General features: G+C 39.3%; 4 protein-coding genes across 4 annotated transcripts; 3 read left to right on the plus strand and 1 right to left on the minus strand.

The window, feature by feature from the left end:
- On the plus strand, window positions 2,380–4,952 carry LOC109724067. Its single transcript, XM_020252715.1, has 6 exons — window positions 2,380–2,978; window positions 3,699–3,884; window positions 4,032–4,124; window positions 4,218–4,400; window positions 4,499–4,601; window positions 4,685–4,952. Exons 1-6 carry the CDS (start codon window positions 2,724–2,726, stop codon window positions 4,873–4,875), a joined length of 1,011 nt encoding a protein of 336 aa, XP_020108304.1. The 5' UTR covers window positions 2,380–2,723; the 3' UTR covers window positions 4,876–4,952.
- LOC109723812 lies at window positions 5,064–7,431 on the plus strand. Its single transcript, XM_020252297.1, has 3 exons — window positions 5,064–6,230; window positions 6,404–6,843; window positions 6,948–7,431. The coding sequence occupies exons 1-3, from the start codon at window positions 5,094–5,096 to the stop codon at window positions 7,012–7,014; spliced, it is 1,644 nt and encodes a 547-aa protein (XP_020107886.1). The 5' UTR covers window positions 5,064–5,093; the 3' UTR covers window positions 7,015–7,431.
- LOC109724066 (alpha-galactosidase 3) lies at window positions 8,009–16,662 on the minus strand. The gene is made up of 15 exons (XM_020252714.1): window positions 16,335–16,662; window positions 16,083–16,141; window positions 15,885–15,941; window positions 15,766–15,800; window positions 14,969–15,072; window positions 14,728–14,800; window positions 14,587–14,645; window positions 14,442–14,507; window positions 14,282–14,365; window positions 14,134–14,198; window positions 13,919–14,001; window positions 12,625–12,715; window positions 11,785–11,843; window positions 8,763–8,903; window positions 8,009–8,285 (listed from the first exon to the last, which is right to left on the minus strand). Exons 1-15 carry the CDS (start codon window positions 16,544–16,546, stop codon window positions 8,178–8,180), a joined length of 1,296 nt encoding a protein of 431 aa, XP_020108303.1. The 5' UTR covers window positions 16,547–16,662; the 3' UTR covers window positions 8,009–8,177.
- Window positions 18,671–19,096, plus strand: LOC109723930 (transcription repressor OFP17-like). The gene has a single exon (XM_020252443.1). It carries the CDS (start codon window positions 18,674–18,676, stop codon window positions 19,088–19,090), a length of 417 nt encoding a protein of 138 aa, XP_020108032.1. The 5' UTR covers window positions 18,671–18,673; the 3' UTR covers window positions 19,091–19,096.

Genomic DNA, 19,484 nt, shown 5'->3' on the forward strand with positions numbered 1-19,484 from the left:
TTTGTCATTTTGAGAAAAATTAGTGCGAGAGTTAATAATACTAAAAGAAAATAGGCCATAATTTAATCAAAATTTGCTAATTAGGTTATGGCATGATATAGTTGATTTGTTTACCAATTTAATCTAACTATTTCTATACAACCAGATAATTTTTTTAAAAAAAATAGTATGCTACTTGCCTCGTTCATTTTTTTTTTTAAGAAATAAATTTTAGCTGAAAGTATGAAGCAATTAAGGCTTCAAGCTTGAAATCTCGAGTACCAATCATCGAGTTCTTGCTACTTGTACATGCTAGAGATGGTCGGCTACAACTAGATAATATTGTGCAGATTTATCAATTATTCTATAAATTTAAAGGGTTGTGGACATGTCAACAACATCGAACAACATGTTACATCTAATCAACCTAATTTATCCATATTTTCAGAATCTAAGTCGAGAGGGTGCATGACTAAAATTGAAACTGTGTTGCCATTTTACCCTAATTGATTGTTAATAATTTCTAAATCGTGCATTGAATCTGTACATTCTAAATTTGTCATACAGTCCCTATTTAAGTGTCTTAAGAACCCTAGTAGTATTTCTTTGCCCTAGAAGCTAAATTTCATTGAAGATATTTATAATATTCGTATTCATTTGGAAGACCACTTGGACTGCATGCATCATTCATAAAAATATGATTGCTTGTGATGAAAACTATTAGGGATAAAATTGAACTAAGCATAATTGAGATCTAGATGAATCTTTACATCCTATGTTAAACTGTAGTTTAAGCAATTTGTAGCTCAAACTTTGGCATGAGTTGCAATCACAAAGTTCATCGAGTGCCATGCGCCAAGAGACGTGTGGGCGACAATGATTCGATGCTCGAATTCATTGACATACCATTTGAACACGTGCTCGATCACGGTTGAGCACTACCGACTCTGTTTTTTTTTTTTTTTTTTTTGAGAGATAGGTATAGCATATTATCCGCTCCGTTTATTTCATTTGGAAATAAACTTAGCTGGAAATGTGAATCAACCAGAATTCGAACTTGGGACTTCGGATACCAACTACCAAGCCCTTTACCACTTTGTACTAGAGATGGTCGGTCACTACCGACTTTGTTGACTGCGCTCATCAAGCATCACGCCACGCGTCAAGAATTGTGTATCGGGAATAATTCAGTTTTCAAAATTATTATATATATAACATGTCTTTTGTATGTTCAGTCACTATTAGAAACTACCGATCGATTTTGTTAGTCTTAATCAGTGTTCATCGACGGTCACGCATCAAGAGACACCTACCCGACAATGATTCAATGCTATAAGTTATTAACATGTGATCCAAACACGTCTTGAATCACAATTAGGAAGTATCAAATTTGTCAGTCGAGCTCAATATCAGCGAGCGCCACGCAACAAAAGCGCATACACGACAACGTTTTAGTGCCTGAACTTACTAACGTGCGCGCTTTCAAACACTTACACAATCTATCGAATTTGTCGGTCTTGCGCAGAATCATCGAGCACCACGCGTCAAGAAACATATGCCTGACAACGATTCAATGCTTGAAGTTATTAACATATGATCCAAACACGTCTTCATTCACAATTAGGAACTAACGAATTTGTCAGTTGAGATCAGTATCAGTGAGCACCACGCAACAAAAGCGCGGGTACACGACAGCGTTGCAGTGCCTGAACTCAGTAACGTGCCTTGCAGACACCTATTCAATCACCGTTAGCAACTACCAAATTTGTCGGTCTCGCTCAGAATCATCGAGCGCCACGCGTCAAGAAACGTACGCCCGACAACGATCGGTGTCCAAACGTATTAACGTACCTTTCAAACACATGCTCAATCACCGTTAGAAATTATCAAAATTGTCATAAACTTAATTCTCCCACACCTGCATCCTTTTTTTTTCCTCCTAACATAGGCCATTCCTAGGTTTTGTACTCTAATAAAATAATAGTATAAGACCACATTTTATTTTTACTCCTCAAAAAATAAAAAAAAAAGTAAAATAACTATATTATCCTTGGATATTTCCATTTATTTCCAAGATTTCCGACTCCCCTACCCATTTGCTGCTACTTACTAGGCCCCGGTGCGCTTGTCCCGAGGCAGTGTTCCTCTTACTAAAGATGACGTGGCGAAAAATATTTTTTTTAAAAAAAAAACCCCTCCCCCCCTTTTTTATTTATTTTTTTTTGTCTCTCTCCTCTCCCCCGCGCTATAAAAGCGGAGGTGGTAATGGTAGCCGGTGGGGCACCACATTACATTGACATGAGTCCGTGCGAGAGCGAGAGCGAGCGCAAACCCTCCTCCCCCCCATTTTCTCTCTCTCTCCCCCGAGCATAGTTTGTTTACAGAGAGACAGAGAGAGAGAGAGAGGGGATCTGGGTTATTATTATTATTATTATTATTATTATTATTATTACATCTCTCCCTTGGGGTCGGGGGGTTTCTTTCTCGTACACACAGAAAGAAAGAACCGAAGCCCAAATCCCGAGGAGAAGAAGCTTCTTCCGATCCGGTCGGGCCCAAACTCCGAGAGCCGCATCTCTTCGTCCTCCTCCTAAATAAAATAAAATAAAATATAAGCAAAATATAATCCATCGATCCTTTTGAATTTTCCCTTCTTTTTTTTTTCTTTTTGGGCGGCGCTTCGTGATCTCCTCCGATTTCCCTCGGGGAGAGGAGGAGGAGGAGGAGGAGGAGGAATTTGATAAATGGGGGATTTTAGGGAGTGGGCGGCGTACGGGAGCAGCGCGGTGGCGCGGGGCTACCGGGCGCCGACGCTGGCGGCGGCGATGGCGCAGTCGCTCTCCCACCCCGTGGCGATCCGCCGCGACTCCCTCCGCGCCGCCGAGCGCCGCGCCGCCGACATCGTCGCCCGCGTCCGCCCCACCGACGACTCCGAGTCCAAGCGCAAGAGCGTCGTCGCCTACGTTCAGAAGCTCATCGGCGTCTCCCTCGGCAGCGAGGTGATCCCCATTCTAATTCATTCCTCATTTTTAACCTTTTTTTTGTTGTTGCTGATGTTGTTGTTATTACTTTTTGATTAACTTAGAAGTTGACCTCGTTGATTATTATTATTATTATTATTATTATTATTATTCCTTGTTGTTTGTGTCATTTTCATTAAACAATGATGTTTCTACTCACATGTCCTAACTCCTCCGAATTGTTGTACTTTAGTGATTTATATCTATAAAGCTCGTGAAAGTGTCAGAGGCGTTTAGTTGGAGCGCTTTTTGACTCGTTGACCGGCCTCTGCTTCTTCAGCAAACACAATTGGGCAAATTGTTTTGTTTTAAAATCACTTAAATCAAGGCGCATTTAGTGATAAGATCCTCCAATTCGCAGCACGGTTGCTTCTTCGAATCGTGCCGTGTTGATCTCCACATGCGCCTTTGCGCGGCGATGGATTTTCATGCTTGATTTTGATATAAAATGTGAATTCTAGTGAGAAATAGTAGGATAATTCGCCCCGCTTCCGCTTTTCTGAGCAGAGATCCGCGTAGTTTGCGAATTCAATTCGAGCTTATATGTCATAAAATTGTGATCGCATATTAGTATAGATTGTATGTGTTGTTACTTTCTAATCTCTATGCTTCCGGCGTTTGCTCTTACCTTTTTATTTTTTGCTAAAATGTAGCTGAGATAACAAGCTTACAAAATCTCTCTGAATACAAATTCTTCAGGTTTTTCCGTTCGGATCGGTTCCGTTGAAGACTTATCTGCCCGATGGGGATATCGATCTGACGGCATTTGGCAGCGCAGCTCCCGACAGTACTTTGATCAGCGACGTTCGCTGTATACTTGAATATGAGGAGCAGAACTCTGACGCTGAATTCGAAGTGAAGGATGTGCAGTACATCAATGCAGAGGTTCGTTTCTCTATCGGATTCGTATTCTACGTTGTTTCCTTCGATCATACAATTGGAGCATATGACCTGAAACATCTAGACTCTTTCTTTACGGCATGTTGCGAATAATCTTGAATACATATGATGTTGGTTTTACTTGTATTTCAGGTCAGGCTTGTTAAATGCCTTATCGATAATATTATTGTCGATATCTCATTCAACCAGATGGGCGGACTCTGCACACTCTGCTTTCTTGAACTGGTATGTCGGTACGAACTTATTGTCGCTCTTCCTACATTTGCTCTCCCAAAGTTTATGTACACATTTGTTTTTTCTTTGAATTCATGGTCGCAGGTTGACCGACACATCGGAAAGGACCATCTCTTTAAACGGAGTATCATTTTGATCAAGGCATGGTGCTACTACGAGAGTCGTATTTTAGGCGCTCATCATGGCCTAATATCTACTTACGCGTTGGAGACGCTCGTTCTCTACATATTTAACCTGTTCCATAAAACAATGGATGGGCCATTGGCGGTGAGTCGTGAATGTAACTTAGTTTCAGGAACATATTTATTGAAGCAGGGATTCGCCATCGGAGTCTTATGGATGCGAGCTTCCTTCCTCTTCTGCAGGTCCTTTACAGGTTTTTGGAATACTTCAGCAATTTCGACTGGGACAACTATTGTATCAGTTTGTATGGTCCTGTTGCCATAGCTTCATTGCCGGACATAGTCAGTAAGTGATTTCCTTTGATCTCTCCCTATCTCTCGATCTCTCGCTTGCTCTCTCTCTCAATGGTTTTCTTCTTTACTTCGCAGTTGAAGACACAGATATACGTAGCGCCGACTTACTGCTTAGTCAAGAGTTCGTGAAAAGGTCTATTAAAAAGTTCTCTTTACCTCTGACTGAGTCTGAGAAAAGCTCTGCGAAATTTTGTCCAAAGTATCTAAACATAATTGATCCTCTGAGGGAGAACAACAACCTCGGCAGAAGTGTTAGCAAAGGTTAGAAGATTCAGCTCTCAATTCCCATAGACAGAAAATATATTGTGCGTTCCTTTTACGTGCTTGATAGACCCTCTGATGTTGTGTTTTCCTCTCTTTAGGGAACTTCTTTCGTATACGTAGTGCTTTCTCGTATGGTGCTCGAAAGCTCTGCGATATTCTCATTTTACCTCGAAAATACATTGAGAATGAACTTTCCCTATTTTTCGCAAATACTTTGGAGATGCATGGGAACGGACAAAGGCCAGACCTGCAACGGCGTATGCCTTCAGGGTTGCGTGCCGCAGAATCGAACTATTCGGGCTTTAATCCTTTCTCATCAGGATTAGAGATTGAGAAGGACAAAAAGGTTGATTCGACTTCTCAAGGAACACTCTGTGAAGAGCGCTTAAAAAAGGAGGTCTCAAATTTGGAGTCGGAAATTGAGAAGGCCAAAAGGCCTCTTCGTCCCGCAAATGGCCTGACCAAACTGGAGTCAAGAACCAAGAATGCGAACCAAACGGCTTTGCCAAGTACAGAAAATGGTGCGTCTTTCTCACTGGTAAGACTTAAATCCGTACCCCATCTGTTTTTTCATCAGAATAAGGATGCTAACAATGAAAATGGATCGACCAATCCTGGATCTAAGAAGGAAGTATCTCATAGTACCCCTTCAGCCGACTGTGAGGGATCGTACATGTTTTTACTGCCGCAGCAACTTGAGAATGAGCTATCAAGAGAACTTTCCTCTTTCGATTACACTAGGTATGTAGAATATTTCTCTCCTGGTTCAGTACATGGATTACTAGCAAGAAAGTGGTTTTATCTTTCTAAGTTTGGAGTAGAGGAGGCTATTTACACCCATGCGTTGTTCAGCTTGTCGGATCTCACCGGAGATTTGGATTCCCATTTTAGATGTCTTCGACAAGTGCAATACATCCTTGAGTATATGCTCGGAGGAATCGACGAATCAGCTAAAAAAGAATCCCTTTCTGAGTTAACTGAGGAAAACTCATTAGATGCGTCTTCTGAGAAAAATGTTGTCTCAAGTGTTATCACAAAAGAGAGCTCATCGGAGGCACCTCCTGGGGAAAGTACTTCCTCGAGTATCAATGCGAAAGAAAGCCCATCGGAGGCACCTTCTGGAAAGAGTAGTTCCTCGAGTGTTAATGCAAAAGAAAACTCATCGCATGTCCATACTAAGGAAAGTATGTTCGCGGGTATTGCTGGAGAGGAACCAATTCCTGAACCGCCACCAAAAGTAGCAGCATCTTCATCTAAGGTTGATCAATTAGTGAAGCCCCCTCCTGCTATTTGTTCTTATAGCATCCTGGATAATTCGTGGCAGCAACGCGGAACAGGCACATACCTTCCAAATGTGGTAATGCTATTGTTGACCCTCTGGTTACTAATCCTCTTTATATATTTCTGCTTCACGGTTGGGCCATTACTTTCATTGATGAAATTAGACTCAGCATCATCATATACTCATATACTTGGTTGTAGTTTTCCCAAGTTTTCGACTTAAAATATTTCCTTTATCTTGTTTTGTAGAACTTCCGCGCCTACAAGGAGCGTTTCGCATCTTCAAGAGGTAAAAAGCAAGCTTACACATATCGGCCACCGAAGTTTCGTAGCAACAATCAAGAGGGCTCAGCCACAGACAAAAGCTTGAAGGGAAAAGACAGTCAGGAGGCAGTGCCACCTCCAAAAGAAAAAGCCTCTCCCTCTAACGGCAACGGCCGTGGGAAGCTTCCCGCATCTGATGCTCCCCCTCCCCCGCGCCTGCTCACCAAAGGTCATTCCCCAGCCAATGGCTTTATTGTGAAACCTGAAGGTAGTGTTGAATTTGGCTCTCGCAGCGCTGTTCCATTAGCGGCTTTCTCGCCGGAGCTTCGTATGAAGGCCAGTGTTGCGCCCCATAACCAGCGCTCTGCAGTGACCTATGCATCAGCAGCGCAGCAGAGATCGGGGGCGGATTCGACCCGTGAGAGGTAAATCATTTTTGCCACCCTAAAAGGTTTTATAAAGTATGAAAGGAACCAGCTTGTTGGTTATCCATGAATATAGTTGTAACTGTTTGGATGAATATTTGCAGGCCAACTGAACCATACAAACTGAAAGATGAAGGCGACTTCCCCCCTCTCTCTGGTTTGAAGCAGTGAGGAGACAGACTTCTTTTAACAGGTAGAAAAGATACAACTAATAGAGGTAGGCAGAAAGAAAGAGAGGAGAAGCTAACCAGTCGGAACATTACCGTTCGAGTTGCAGCGTTCATGGCAGTAGAAGAGTTCGTCGTTATCTAGCTTGCGGTCGCAGTTTCAGTTTCGTCAATGTACATACAGTCTAGTAACTTTGCTTTGCTCTTTCTAGTATCATCCCTCCCTCTCACCCCCCACCCTTCAGGTGAGCATGAGGAGGTCTCATTGTCCAAAGCTTTCTTCTTTTGTGTCCTTCCTGTCCACCCCAGCTCTCATCTCACACCCCTTGTAGGTGGTTGAGAGTTGAGGAAGTAGTTTGGTTTGTGCTTGATATATGCTAAAAAGAGAGGGAAATAAGCAAAAAAAAAAAAAAAAAAAAAAAAAAAAAAGGACAAAAAAGACAAAAAAAAGACGAAAACAAAAAACAAAACAAAAAAAAACTTGTGCAGTGCTTTTTTCCCCCATTTTTATACCAATAAAAAAAGAAAAAAATATTGTATCGTTTTAAGTGTCGAGCTTGTTTATTCTCTGTTGAATTCTGTGGCGTACTTTCCTGTTGTAAATTGCAATAGCACCCTCAGCGATCAAGAAGGGACTATGCAGCTTCTCCCGGATTTACTGGCGCGAGTTAATGTCCAAGTAACTCATTCGGGCATCTAAACGAGCCTGCACCGGATATCCTTGAAAATGTTAAACCAATCTAGCCCCAGAAAAGGGCTTCCTCTGAAAGGAACACATTGATTTCTTGGTTTCTATTGAGCTACCCGACTATAGTTTCCGTTCATAATCTGTCAAATGCTGTTTAATTTTTCTAATAGAGGAATGATGCAATCACTGATTTAGATGCATAATTCATCTCCAAGGGATGACATAGTGGCGATGTGATGCTAATCAGTGATTTACATCATAGCTTTCTTGCACAACCAATCAAACACCCGTAGTTGTATTCTGCACGTAGTTGTATTCTGTGTCGAAACTGCTCTGAGCTTCTAATTAAGATGATCAGATCACTCGTCCAGTTCATCTGATAACAATGGAATGTCATTTACAGCAAAAGTGTGCTTATTCTTCGATTGTGTATCAGAAACAAGAGATACAAGGGGCATCAATACATTCCTCGTGAACGGCTAACTAACAGAAACTGAGGTTATAGGAGAGAAGATGTACATCTTGCAATCATGAACATCCACTGGAGCTCCGAAACTTATGGTGACATTCTCTTCAAGAGTTTCATGCTGCAAAGTTACAGATAAAAATAATTAACAAATATAATGATCATCTACACAACAATTAGGCTCATAATGACAGTGATCATCTCAACAAGCTATTTAACTCTGTGTCATTGTTGGTACCATAAAATTATCATTATGATCTGAAAATGCTTCATGTGAGAGTTTATGACATGTCTTTGCCCTTTTTTTAAATTTTTTTCCCTTGCATTCTTCAATTTATAAAACAGTTCTTTTTGTTCTTCTGAATTAAAGAGTAAGTTGTTTGGGTCTTGCAAAACCCAACAATCCAATAGCAATTAAAGGTAATTACTAGTACAAAACGATTGTTCAGCAAAAGAAACCAGAGTAGAGTAATTTCCTAGAGTAACAAATCTAGTTACGTTTTTATCATTCATAATCATGAAGGATCCTGAAATTATCTTGCATGTGATGTATGAATTCACATAGTAAAATACAAACAAAATTAAAATGAACACTCACCTTCCATGAATCTCTCGCCGAATAGGTAGTGGCTGTGTCGAGACCAAGTATGTCCAATGTGACGGAGATAGTGACAGTTTCGGAACAGCGGTTCCACAGAGTAATAACCATGCGCCCTTTAGAGAGAGGCCCGGACCACACCTGGGATTTGCAAGACAAAAAATTTAGTTTACATACTCTGGCCACAATCTTATACAGGGTAGCATGTTTAAAAGAATGAAAAACAATTAAATACTTGAGGTTTAAACCAGCTAAAAAACAAACCGCTAAAAAACTAAGGGGCTGTTTGGTAGCAATGCAGTTGCACCTGTACCACAATTGTAACTACATAGATATAAGTCTAGTGCTTAGTTTGATGCATTTGCTGCTGTTGGAACTACATGAGGAGGCCCAACTGCAGCAGTTAGAATTACATTCAACTTAACCGCAGTTTCAAGTGCAATAGTTGGAAAGAGTAACTTTGAACAAAATATAAACTTACCCCCCTAGTGACTTTTTAAACACAATATTTTTCCTTTTCCGCGTTGGAGGTAATCTTATCACCTCATATATAAAGTGATAAAATTTTGAAAATGTACTTCTTAACTGCATGCAACCAAACAAGTTATTTATAATTGCAGCACTTTCTACTATATCCAACCAAACAAGATGTATGTAGTCATAACTATTGTATTTCCAATTGCACGCATTCTCAACTACACTGTATTTTAGGGTTAATTGCATACAACTTCCTACAAACATATCGAATAGCAGATATATCCCTATGAAGTTCAACTTTTTATTTTTATCCCTACAAAAGTCCTAACTTTTCCAAAAATAACCCTGCCATTAGGATCCGTTAGAAATATGTAGTTAACCATAGGTGAAATACTTAACCCTGGTTACTAAATGAGTTAAATTGACCTTTTTAACCATCTTATATTATTAGATAAAAATATTTTTTTGGAGAACATTTTTGCATAATTCTAACAATTGGAGCTTTTGGAGAGATATATTTGTAAGGACAAAAATATCATTTCATTTGTCTGCTGTTAAAAAATAAATAGTGCTTCAACGCTAACAAACCAGAGAGACGAATATGAATATCACTAGACTTTTGCTAGGATAAAAATGAAAACTTGGAACTTTATAGGGATATATTTGCTATTTGATATGTTTACAGGGAGCTGTATGCAATTAACCATATTTTTTATTACATCCAACCAAACGGCCCTTAAGATTTAGGGCGTGTTTGGTTCGCTTCTTCTTCACCCTGAAATCGGAATCGGAATCGGAATCGGAATGTGTGAATCCGTTTGTGAGTGTTTGGTACACGGGAGTCCCATTCCGATTCCAATTCCCGAGTGGAATGGAAATTCCCCAATCAGTGTTTGAAAATGCGCGCGCCTCAACGCCTCAGCAATAGCGAGGTGAGGCGCTATTGCTCGCACGCCTTAGCGCCTCAGCAATAGCGAGGCGAGGCGCTATTGCTGAGGGGCGCGCCTAGGCCCTGAGGCGTGTGCCTCAGGAGAGGCGTGAGGCACGCATGAGGCGCTCGCCTTGCAATATTTATTATTATATCGGTTTAGGTTTAATTTTTTCGAGTTGTCGGGTTTGAAATTTAAGTTTTATATTTTAATCCGATAAGATAGTTAAAAGATCCTAAAAGAAACCCAAAAAAACCCCTAGTGAAACCTATTCGTCCGCCCTCTCCTCTCCCTCTCATGTTCCCACATCCTTTCTCTATCCGTGGGCATCCAGCAGCAGCATCAGCTATTGCTGGCAGCAGGAACAATCGAACAAGCAAGCAGCAGCAGCAGTAGCAACTAGCAAGAAAGCAAGGGCAGTAGCAGTTTGCAAGTTGCAGCGGCAGCAAAAACAGGAGCAGCAGCAGCAACGAGCAACAGTAGCAACCACAATCACTTATAATTTTTAAGTTGAAAGTTGAAATATATATATATTTTTAATTTAAGAACCCATATGCATGTGTTTTCTTTACTTTTTGATGGTTATTTTATTTTTGTATAGTTATTTTAGGATTTTTTAATGTAAAACATTAAATTTAATTAGGCCTAGTAAATGTGCGCCTCTCCTTCTTGAGGCGCGCGCCTCGCAATGAGCCTCGCGCCTAGGCTCCAGGAGAGTCTTGCGCCTCTTTGCGCCTCGCGCCTTTTCAAATACTGCCCCCAATCACCTCAGGCCGAATTGGAAGTTAAATCCGGACGGAATGGATATTTATTCGGATTAAATTTTTTTTCAACTTTTTTTAATTAAAATATGACTTTAAATTTAGAAATTAAATTTATAATTTTAAATTTTAATTTGAATTTGAATTAAAAATTAAAATTTAATCAAGCATTTCGAATCTAACTTATAAATTTGAATTTAAATTAAATTTTAATTAATATAAAGTTTTATTCAAATTTTATTTAAAACTTAAATTAAATTTATGGATTCAATTAAAATTTAAATTGTAATTTTAAGTTTGAATTTGAATAAATCGAAATTTAGTTTTATATTTTGAATTATCCACTCAACTTCAAAGTTTAATTTTTTTTAAAAAAAACAGATTTAAAATTTTGACATTATTTCAGACTTTAAATTAATATATTATAAAGATAAAGTTAGTATATTAATTTGATTATGTTTTTTATATCTATCTGAACCAAACACCAACAATGGAAATAATTTATTCCGATTCCAATTTAGATAACAAACCAAACAGAATTAAGTATGAGTCATTCCGATTCCAATTCCGATTCCAGTTTATTTCGATTCCGATTCTGATTCCGATTCCGACTTCAAACCAAACACGCCCTTAATCTATCGTGCCTGGATGTGGTTTGAGAGATCTCTACGCCGCCATTGGCAACAATACAATGAAACAGAATAATGCAATACGAAATACTGGATGCATATTACTCGATGATGTACATCCTGCTGGAATCGGGGAAATCGAAGAGGAAAAATGCCGTGGACGGAAGCTATAGATATTGTATAAAATGTAAAATAAATGAAAAATCAGCATGAAAGATTGGAAAACCTGGCCACAACCACCATTTCCTTCAGCCAATACTTTCCTTCCTTGAACTCCAAGAGGATCTACAATAAAGACAATAACTTGGTTATATTAAAACATTCTACAAAAATCACTCGAGTACAAAAAATTAGAAAATTTTAAAAAAAAGGCTATTAGGCTCAAAATCAACAAGGATTAACAGATGTCAAACTCCTAACTGAGGAGCTCCATTGTTGAGTGAGAAAAAGATGAAGCCTTATTTAAATGGGGTACTTAAATGGGGAACGCTCCATAAAACATTTATCTCCATTGATACTTGGACCAGAGAAAACTTCATTTATGACTAAATAAGCTGATCTAATAGTCTAGAAGTGCATGGCTCAAGTAGCGCACATGAAGTTCGAGTAGAGCCACCGTTTGGTTCGGGGTTAAGTAAAAACTTGTTATTACAGGGATAGAGTTAAGTTCAAGGTTAAGGTGGGGTTAGAGTAATTTTGTGTTTGGTTGAGAATTGGGTTTAGTCCATGTATAGATAAAATAGTGTTTGGTTGGAGTAGATGAGATAAGAAGGATAGTTGGTAAAATAGTGCTTTATTTGGTTGGAATAGCGGGGTGGGGTGGGGTTACCTAACACCACCCCAAATGGGCTATTCCGGGATAGCCCATTTGGGGTGGGATTAACTAACCCCACCCCCCAAATTGGGTGTTTGGGAATAACTTCGGGGTTAAGGGGTTATTCCACCCCTTAACCCCGAACCAAACGGGTGCTAATAATGTAAATTTGAGGTATGAAATAAAGTGGAAAAAACATATAACCCAAAAACATACACCGATAAGAGAACTGAGCAGACTAGATTATACTACCTTGGTTAACTGCAATGACCTCCTTATTGCTCAAGATCTCCAGTGTTTCTGCTGTCATATTTCGGACATCACAACCTATTAAAAGAGGAGCCTGAAAAAGCATAGGCCGCATTATGAGTGCTAAAAGGAATATCTGAAGGCCATGCACTATATACTGGCATTCTCTCCAACTAGATTAGGGGTAAGCATGAAATATTTCTCATCAGTAATCATCCTCATGAATACATAACAAAACTGCAGTATACTATCTCGATTCAAAAAATAAAATACAAAATTACTAGCCAATAGTAGTGATAGTTCAGTGAGCTTCTATGATAGGGTACCGCAGTTAGCAGACATAATAGAGACATCCAATGTACAGTTAATGCAGATACGACATATCACTAGTAGTTGGCAATTCACACCCCTAAAAGGAAAAAGAAATTGAGGAACATATTGAGAGAGAATTTGATTGGGGCAAAAGAATACTCCACAATCTTGTCAAAGAGGCATGCGATATGTTCTGTCATCAGCTTCGCAGTTCTAGTTTGATCAATCTTCGAATATATCATAAATCTTGGATAATCTCAGGTAACTTGAGTATTTTGTCTTCGTCAAGACTCAAAACTGGAGGAACAAGAAGGAAGATATGGTTTTGAGAGTCAACATATTAAGAACTTGTAAGGACATCTAACCACTGCTTCATGAGATTCGACTGGTAAAATATAAGGATGTGGCAATAATAAGAGATGTCACTGAAGATACAGTCAGGCATTGCTTTCCTCCCTTGGATTCCTCTTAAACTTTATACAAATACCCAAAGGGTTGCAAGAGTAAGAAACCCTTTATTTTCCTCCTTTTTTCTAATTTTAAATCAAATAAAATCCTCTTTGAATGGTCTCTAGATTAAATGATATGAATTGTTTAACAAACAAGATGCTTCGAACGTTTCAAATAGTGGAGTGTATTTTGATTGTTCAATAGGAACCAAAAAATTCAAAAAGAATTGGACCTTTCGTCTGTAATGGCTATGGAGGATCAATTTCATTTCACTAATAAAATTAGAGCTTTTGTCACAGATCTGAATATGGTGTAACTCAGCCAGCTAAATCATAATTCTGGGAAATTGACATGGCAGATTGAGGGAGGATAACAGCAGTTAATAGGAAAAAAATTCCTGACCATCGGATAAAACTGACATGAGGCGAAAAATAACTTAATATGCAAGAACCAATACGATGCAAGTAGTACTTCTGATTTACTAATGGAAAAACAAGAGGAGGGACAGAAAAGACCATCCTTAACTAAAAGGTACCTTCATAAGAGCCCAGATGCTAAAATGAGAACGGTACTCTGCATAGGTCATCCCCCCATTACCAACTTCCAACATATCTGGGTCTACAGATAGGAAATAATAGGATAAAAGCACTACAGAGTACTTAGACACATAATCATTTAAACAAAATTACAGGGAAAAGAAACACGTAAGGCTGCCACTAATTTGAACTTCCGATAGAAAAACAATTTTACCATTCCATCCACCGGGTCCCGCATACGAAGCCCACTTGTCATTCATATCGGCAATTGTAGTCATGCTTATTGCAAAATTATATAAATCAGTAGCATGGAAACAATGGTTGAAGCACCTTTCAACAGGTAAAGTAGAAGATAATCTTACCTAACCCACGTATCATTAATGTCATCTGTTGTTCGCCAACTATTTCCAACTTTGCCAGCCCATAAGGCTGGATCATCTACACCCCTGTGAGAAACAACATATTAAGAAGTGACCTGGTTACATATTTTGCATATACTCGAGTAGAAAAAAGTAGCATTACCACTCACACAGGGAGTAAAATATAGTACGCCCAGTTGAATTCAGTGCATCACGCATTGGAGGATAACTAAGACAAGATCCACCAGAAGAGTTGCATCAATTGTCAGGAGTAGAAAAGATTACTGGAAATTGAGACTAGATCATACCGTTCTTTTGGCTTTATTCCCAAATTGTAACAATTATCATACTTTAAGTAGTCAACTCCCTGGACAAAGGCAAGTGGCTTTACCATACATATATACATCTATGTCTACGTTGAGTGCTAAGTGCAGTATATCTAGACTTACCCATGATGCAAAGAGCTTTGCATCATCATCTTCATGGAATAGCGATCCTGGTCGAACTTGACATGTGAAAACCCTGAAATTTTTTGCTTTATTTAAGACAAGAAGAAAAACAAAACTGACAGGAGCAGGATTTATATGAATTCAAAGTTAATGACAAACTGGCAGATTCGGGATAGTCATATAACATTAACAAGAGCACAAAACTGAACAAACTGTGCACAAAATTATAATAGAAACCTACCCCGCATCAGAGTAAATACCAAGCTTGAGACCTTTTTCATGCACATAGTCAGCAAGAGCTTTGATGCCTGAAGGAAAAGTCTTTGGATCAGGTTCCAATTGACCCTACATATCAAATGCAGCTGACTCAAGCTTTCTGAACTGAATATTATTTCAGGTAGGAGACTAGCTTCTGCATCTATTCTAACATGCATATGCAAATATATGTGATTACAACAAACCAGATTCATTAAACCAACAGTGCCAACTATTAAATTATCATCTTGAGTGTCGTATAATTGAATCTAGAGCAATGGCCATGTTGCAGTCTCCCAACACAAGAGAACAGTCTCACAGAAAGAAATGTCTTGAATTTTCAATATCAATTCTCTAACCAAATTTGTAGTCTTATTAGAGTAACAGAATGCCTCAATTTTCTGACTTCCAGTACAATGTAATAAAGCTGCAAAAGAACCACTTCTCTAGTACTGTTTTACAATCGACCAGGTCGCATTCAGCCTGTATTAACATCTCACAAGAGTTACCATTTAAAATGAACTCCGCTGGGGTTTACAGCAGTGATTTGCATAACTGCAAATAACACAGCGTGGTACTAAACATCATAGTTTTTCAACACCCATTACCTAAGAATCAATTCATCCTGTAATTTTTTTTTCCTTTTTTTTCGTCTGTATGGAATATGTATAACTATAAAGCATCTTTTATATTCAATCTATAATCAATTTTAAATTCTATAAAACAAGATTTATACTGATGTCTAACAAAAGATATGCTGCGATAATTTAACCAGTAGCTCACCTTCCAATTTCTGCGTACGGCAGACCAACAATCATCTGCAGGCAGAAAAAAGATGAGATGGAGAAGCAAAAGATATATCTACATAGCAAATTAGGTCGAAGGCCCGTCAATTACCATACCAATGTTAAGGAAATTGTAACCTAAATCAGCCAGCCCGGTCGAGATCAGTGCATCAGCTGTTCATGGCAGGGACAAAAGTTGCAATTGAAGGTCAAGCTAATGATTTTACAGAAAACATTTAAAGTTTCACAAAATAGCTCATTAGCAATAACAGATAAGCAGGAAAATCAAGTGAATGTCAATATATGTAAGTAAACCTGTTTCCTTGATGACTGTTTCATTGATGTTACAGCCAAAGAAATTCCAACTGTTCCATCTGCACCAAATAAGACGTCTAATTCAAACAATCGAATCATATAATCAGCCTTATGACCAACAGATCATAACTTCATACATCACTCCAAGCGATCGACTCTGCTGCAATACTTGACACGTCAGAGTAAAACCGAGATCGAAACCGTTCTGAACATACACAGCTACATCAAAAAGGAAATTAGAGGAGAGATTACCCCATCTGAGGAGTGAGAGCGAGGCCGTTGTTGAGCTGAAGTTTCCCGTAATTGGAAGTGTCGAATACGTGGACTCCCAAGGAGGAGGAAGAGGAACTCTCCTCGATTATAGGGGCTATCCTCGCCGCCATGGCCATGGAGGAGGAGGAGAAGGAGAGGGAGAGGCGGAGGAGGAGGAGGAAGAGGAGGAGATCGAGGAGGGGAGAAGCCATTTTCGAGCTCTACTACTCGCTTATTAGGGTTTTCGTTTTTTCCCCTCTCACTTCGAAATCGAGAGGGGTAGAAGAAGAGGACGAAAAATATGCGGGGCTCCGATTGCGTGATCTCCTCGCCTGCGTTACCGCATAATAGGAGCAGAGGATTCAGTGGCGCCTTTAACTGACACGTGGCTCATTAGGACAATATTTGGCTACTGGTCCCACATATTATCCCGTGAACTTGGCACGTCGTTCATGGACCGAGATGGCTACTGCGAAATACGGTGTACGGCACGATAGGTTCGGTTCATAATGATGTGGTGCACTCGGTTCAGGTAATAATTCTACAGCCTCAGAAAGCTACTGTATACGAATGAAAATGGGCCTATTGTAGGGCTCAAATGTAGACCAGCGGACCCAAGCCCTTGATCCATATGCGAACCTCCCAAATAGCCCTGGGCCAACAACTGCACCTTTGACCCACGAGCAATTCTCGAAAAAACGTGAAATTTTATTTTTTAAAATAAAAAAAAAAAATTTCCTTCGAAAACACTCTTTTTCATAATTCCTTTTTCCAGAAAATAACAATTGTAAAACGAAGACACCATTTTTTATATAATCTAGAAAAAAAATTCAGAAAATTTATTTTTTAATAAATCAAGTAAACGAAAAATATTTTTTCAGCCAAAAAACTAATTTATTGATAACGGTGTCTCTAACTTCATTTGGCATTTGCCTTTTATAAGAAAAGGACGATTGTTGAGGAAATGAGTTTAAGATCAATTACGGATCCTTCATGCAACGCCTATTTTGAGGTGATTTCATGTGGTAGTGGAATTAAACATAACTAAAAGGTGTGAATAAAAGCATAGTTAAATCTAGAATTGGTTAGGTTTAAGACGTTTTATCTTCCGAACCCGATACAATTTATCAAACCGGATCCAAAAATGAATTCGAACGCAACCCGTTGGTCAGATTATCACGTTAGAAATGAACGTGAGGTGAGTATTTCAATTCCGTAGGGCCAATTCCAACATTTACAAGTATAAGTTGTGAGCACTTCATTACATGCATCCCTCTTAACCTTGTTCTGTGTATAATATATGCTGGATTAAAGCTTAAGTAGAGAAGCATTTTAAGCATATTTAAAAGGAAGAGTCGTGTGGACAACATACTCTTTTCATAATTTGACGGAAAACAGTGCTTTCGTTTTCCTTTATTTCATCGGAACTGAGAATAAGCATTTCATTGAAAATTTTAGGTTCTTAAGGCCTCTCAGCTCGACCAATTTAAATCTTACGCTTGAGCGACATTCGAATCCAACACTAAATCGAAGATCAGGATATATTTCTAATAACCCAATGAATTCATGCGATGGAAAAAAACTGGATTGATATATTTAGACTTGAAAAACGAGATTCGATTAAATTAATTAAAGCGAGAAGATGACTTATTTTAACATTTGGACTGTTTAAATTCTCAAGTGATCGAGCTATATATAATATATTTATCCTTGTTCGAATCCATAAAATAAGAGATTTCCAAGCTAATGAAACTCTTGATTTATCGACATCGATCAATTAATTACTGGACATAGCTTAGAGATCAGTTGTTAAATCTGCTCAATCTTTGAATTTTGATGGTTTGGACCTGGTATAAATTTTCTTAAATTTTGATTTGAATCTTCTCCTTTGACATAGTCATATACACTTTTGAGTACTCATGAAAACTAATACAATAATGTCACTGTGGATTCGATTCATTATTCAACCAATTAAGTACCAATGTTGATGATCCCCACCTATACTTTACGTGAATGCCACACCTATCAAACGATTCAAACCACCCTAACACTCTCTTCGATCCTTAATTCACTATATAAGAATCCTTGTATCCATCATTCCTAATACAAACTTTAATCACGAAAGAAAAAAGATCAACCAAAGCTAACGATCTTCTCTCATCTCAAAGATGCCGACTTCGCCATGCATCCGAATCCCACGCATCTTCAACCGCAGCTTCTCCTTACAAGCCTTCAAATTCCGAAACCTCCACGAAGTCGTCGAGAAGATGAGCCCGCGAAGGAGGAACAAGTTTTGTAAGTTTCGATCCATTCGCGCCGTCTTCTGGCCGTTGGTGTCCATGCGGTCGGAAGAAACAATTGACAAAATCGGCGAATTGCCGAGTATGTCGATTGAACGGGTGCAGGCGCCACTCCCCTCGCCCGTAACGCCTGCATATATCAAGATGGTGTGTTCACGGAGGGAGAGGGAGGGGGGCATGGAGGCACACGACGAGGTCGAGGAGGCGTGTCGGAGCTTTGAGAACTACTTGATGGAGATGTTGGTGGAGGAGAGGGAGGTGAGGGATTTGATGGACGTCGAGGAGCTTCTCGATTGCTGGGATAGCTTGAAGTGTCCCGAGTTTATCGAGTTGGTGTGTAGATTCTATGGAGAGCTGTGCAAGGACTTGTTCTCAAGTGATCTGCCGTCTGAGGCGGCGGCAACGGCAACGACGGCAAATGAGAATGCAGCTGATAAGAAATTGATAGAGAAATGACGCACTCGTTCGATCTTTTGTATTTTTATTTTATGCATCTGTTGAATAAATATTATCGTTTGTTTTTATTCTTTTATGCTGCTCAAGTTAATTTGTCGAGACCTTAGTACAAATTTTTTCCTCTATGGCTTCATATTTCAAATTTATATGTGAAAACGGTTTTAATTTCTTTAGACATATTAGTACAAGTTTTTGGAAAGAAAGAGGCGCTCGAGCCATGCGTGGGTTCGACCCGAACTAGCCCATGGACCAGTGGAACTGGTCGAACCAACGTGGTCCAGCGGCCGGCCAATCCGCACCGTTAGAAAATTGGCGCGAGGTTAATCGGAGTGGCCACGTGGCATGCCCTTTTGGCGGGAACAGCTAGCCTAGTGGCGGGAAAACTCCCCCGCTA

Source organism: Ananas comosus, linkage group 18 (genome assembly GCF_001540865.1).
Source record: "Ananas comosus cultivar F153 linkage group 18, ASM154086v1, whole genome shotgun sequence".
Classification (NCBI taxonomy): Eukaryota; Viridiplantae; Streptophyta; class Magnoliopsida; order Poales; family Bromeliaceae; genus Ananas; species Ananas comosus.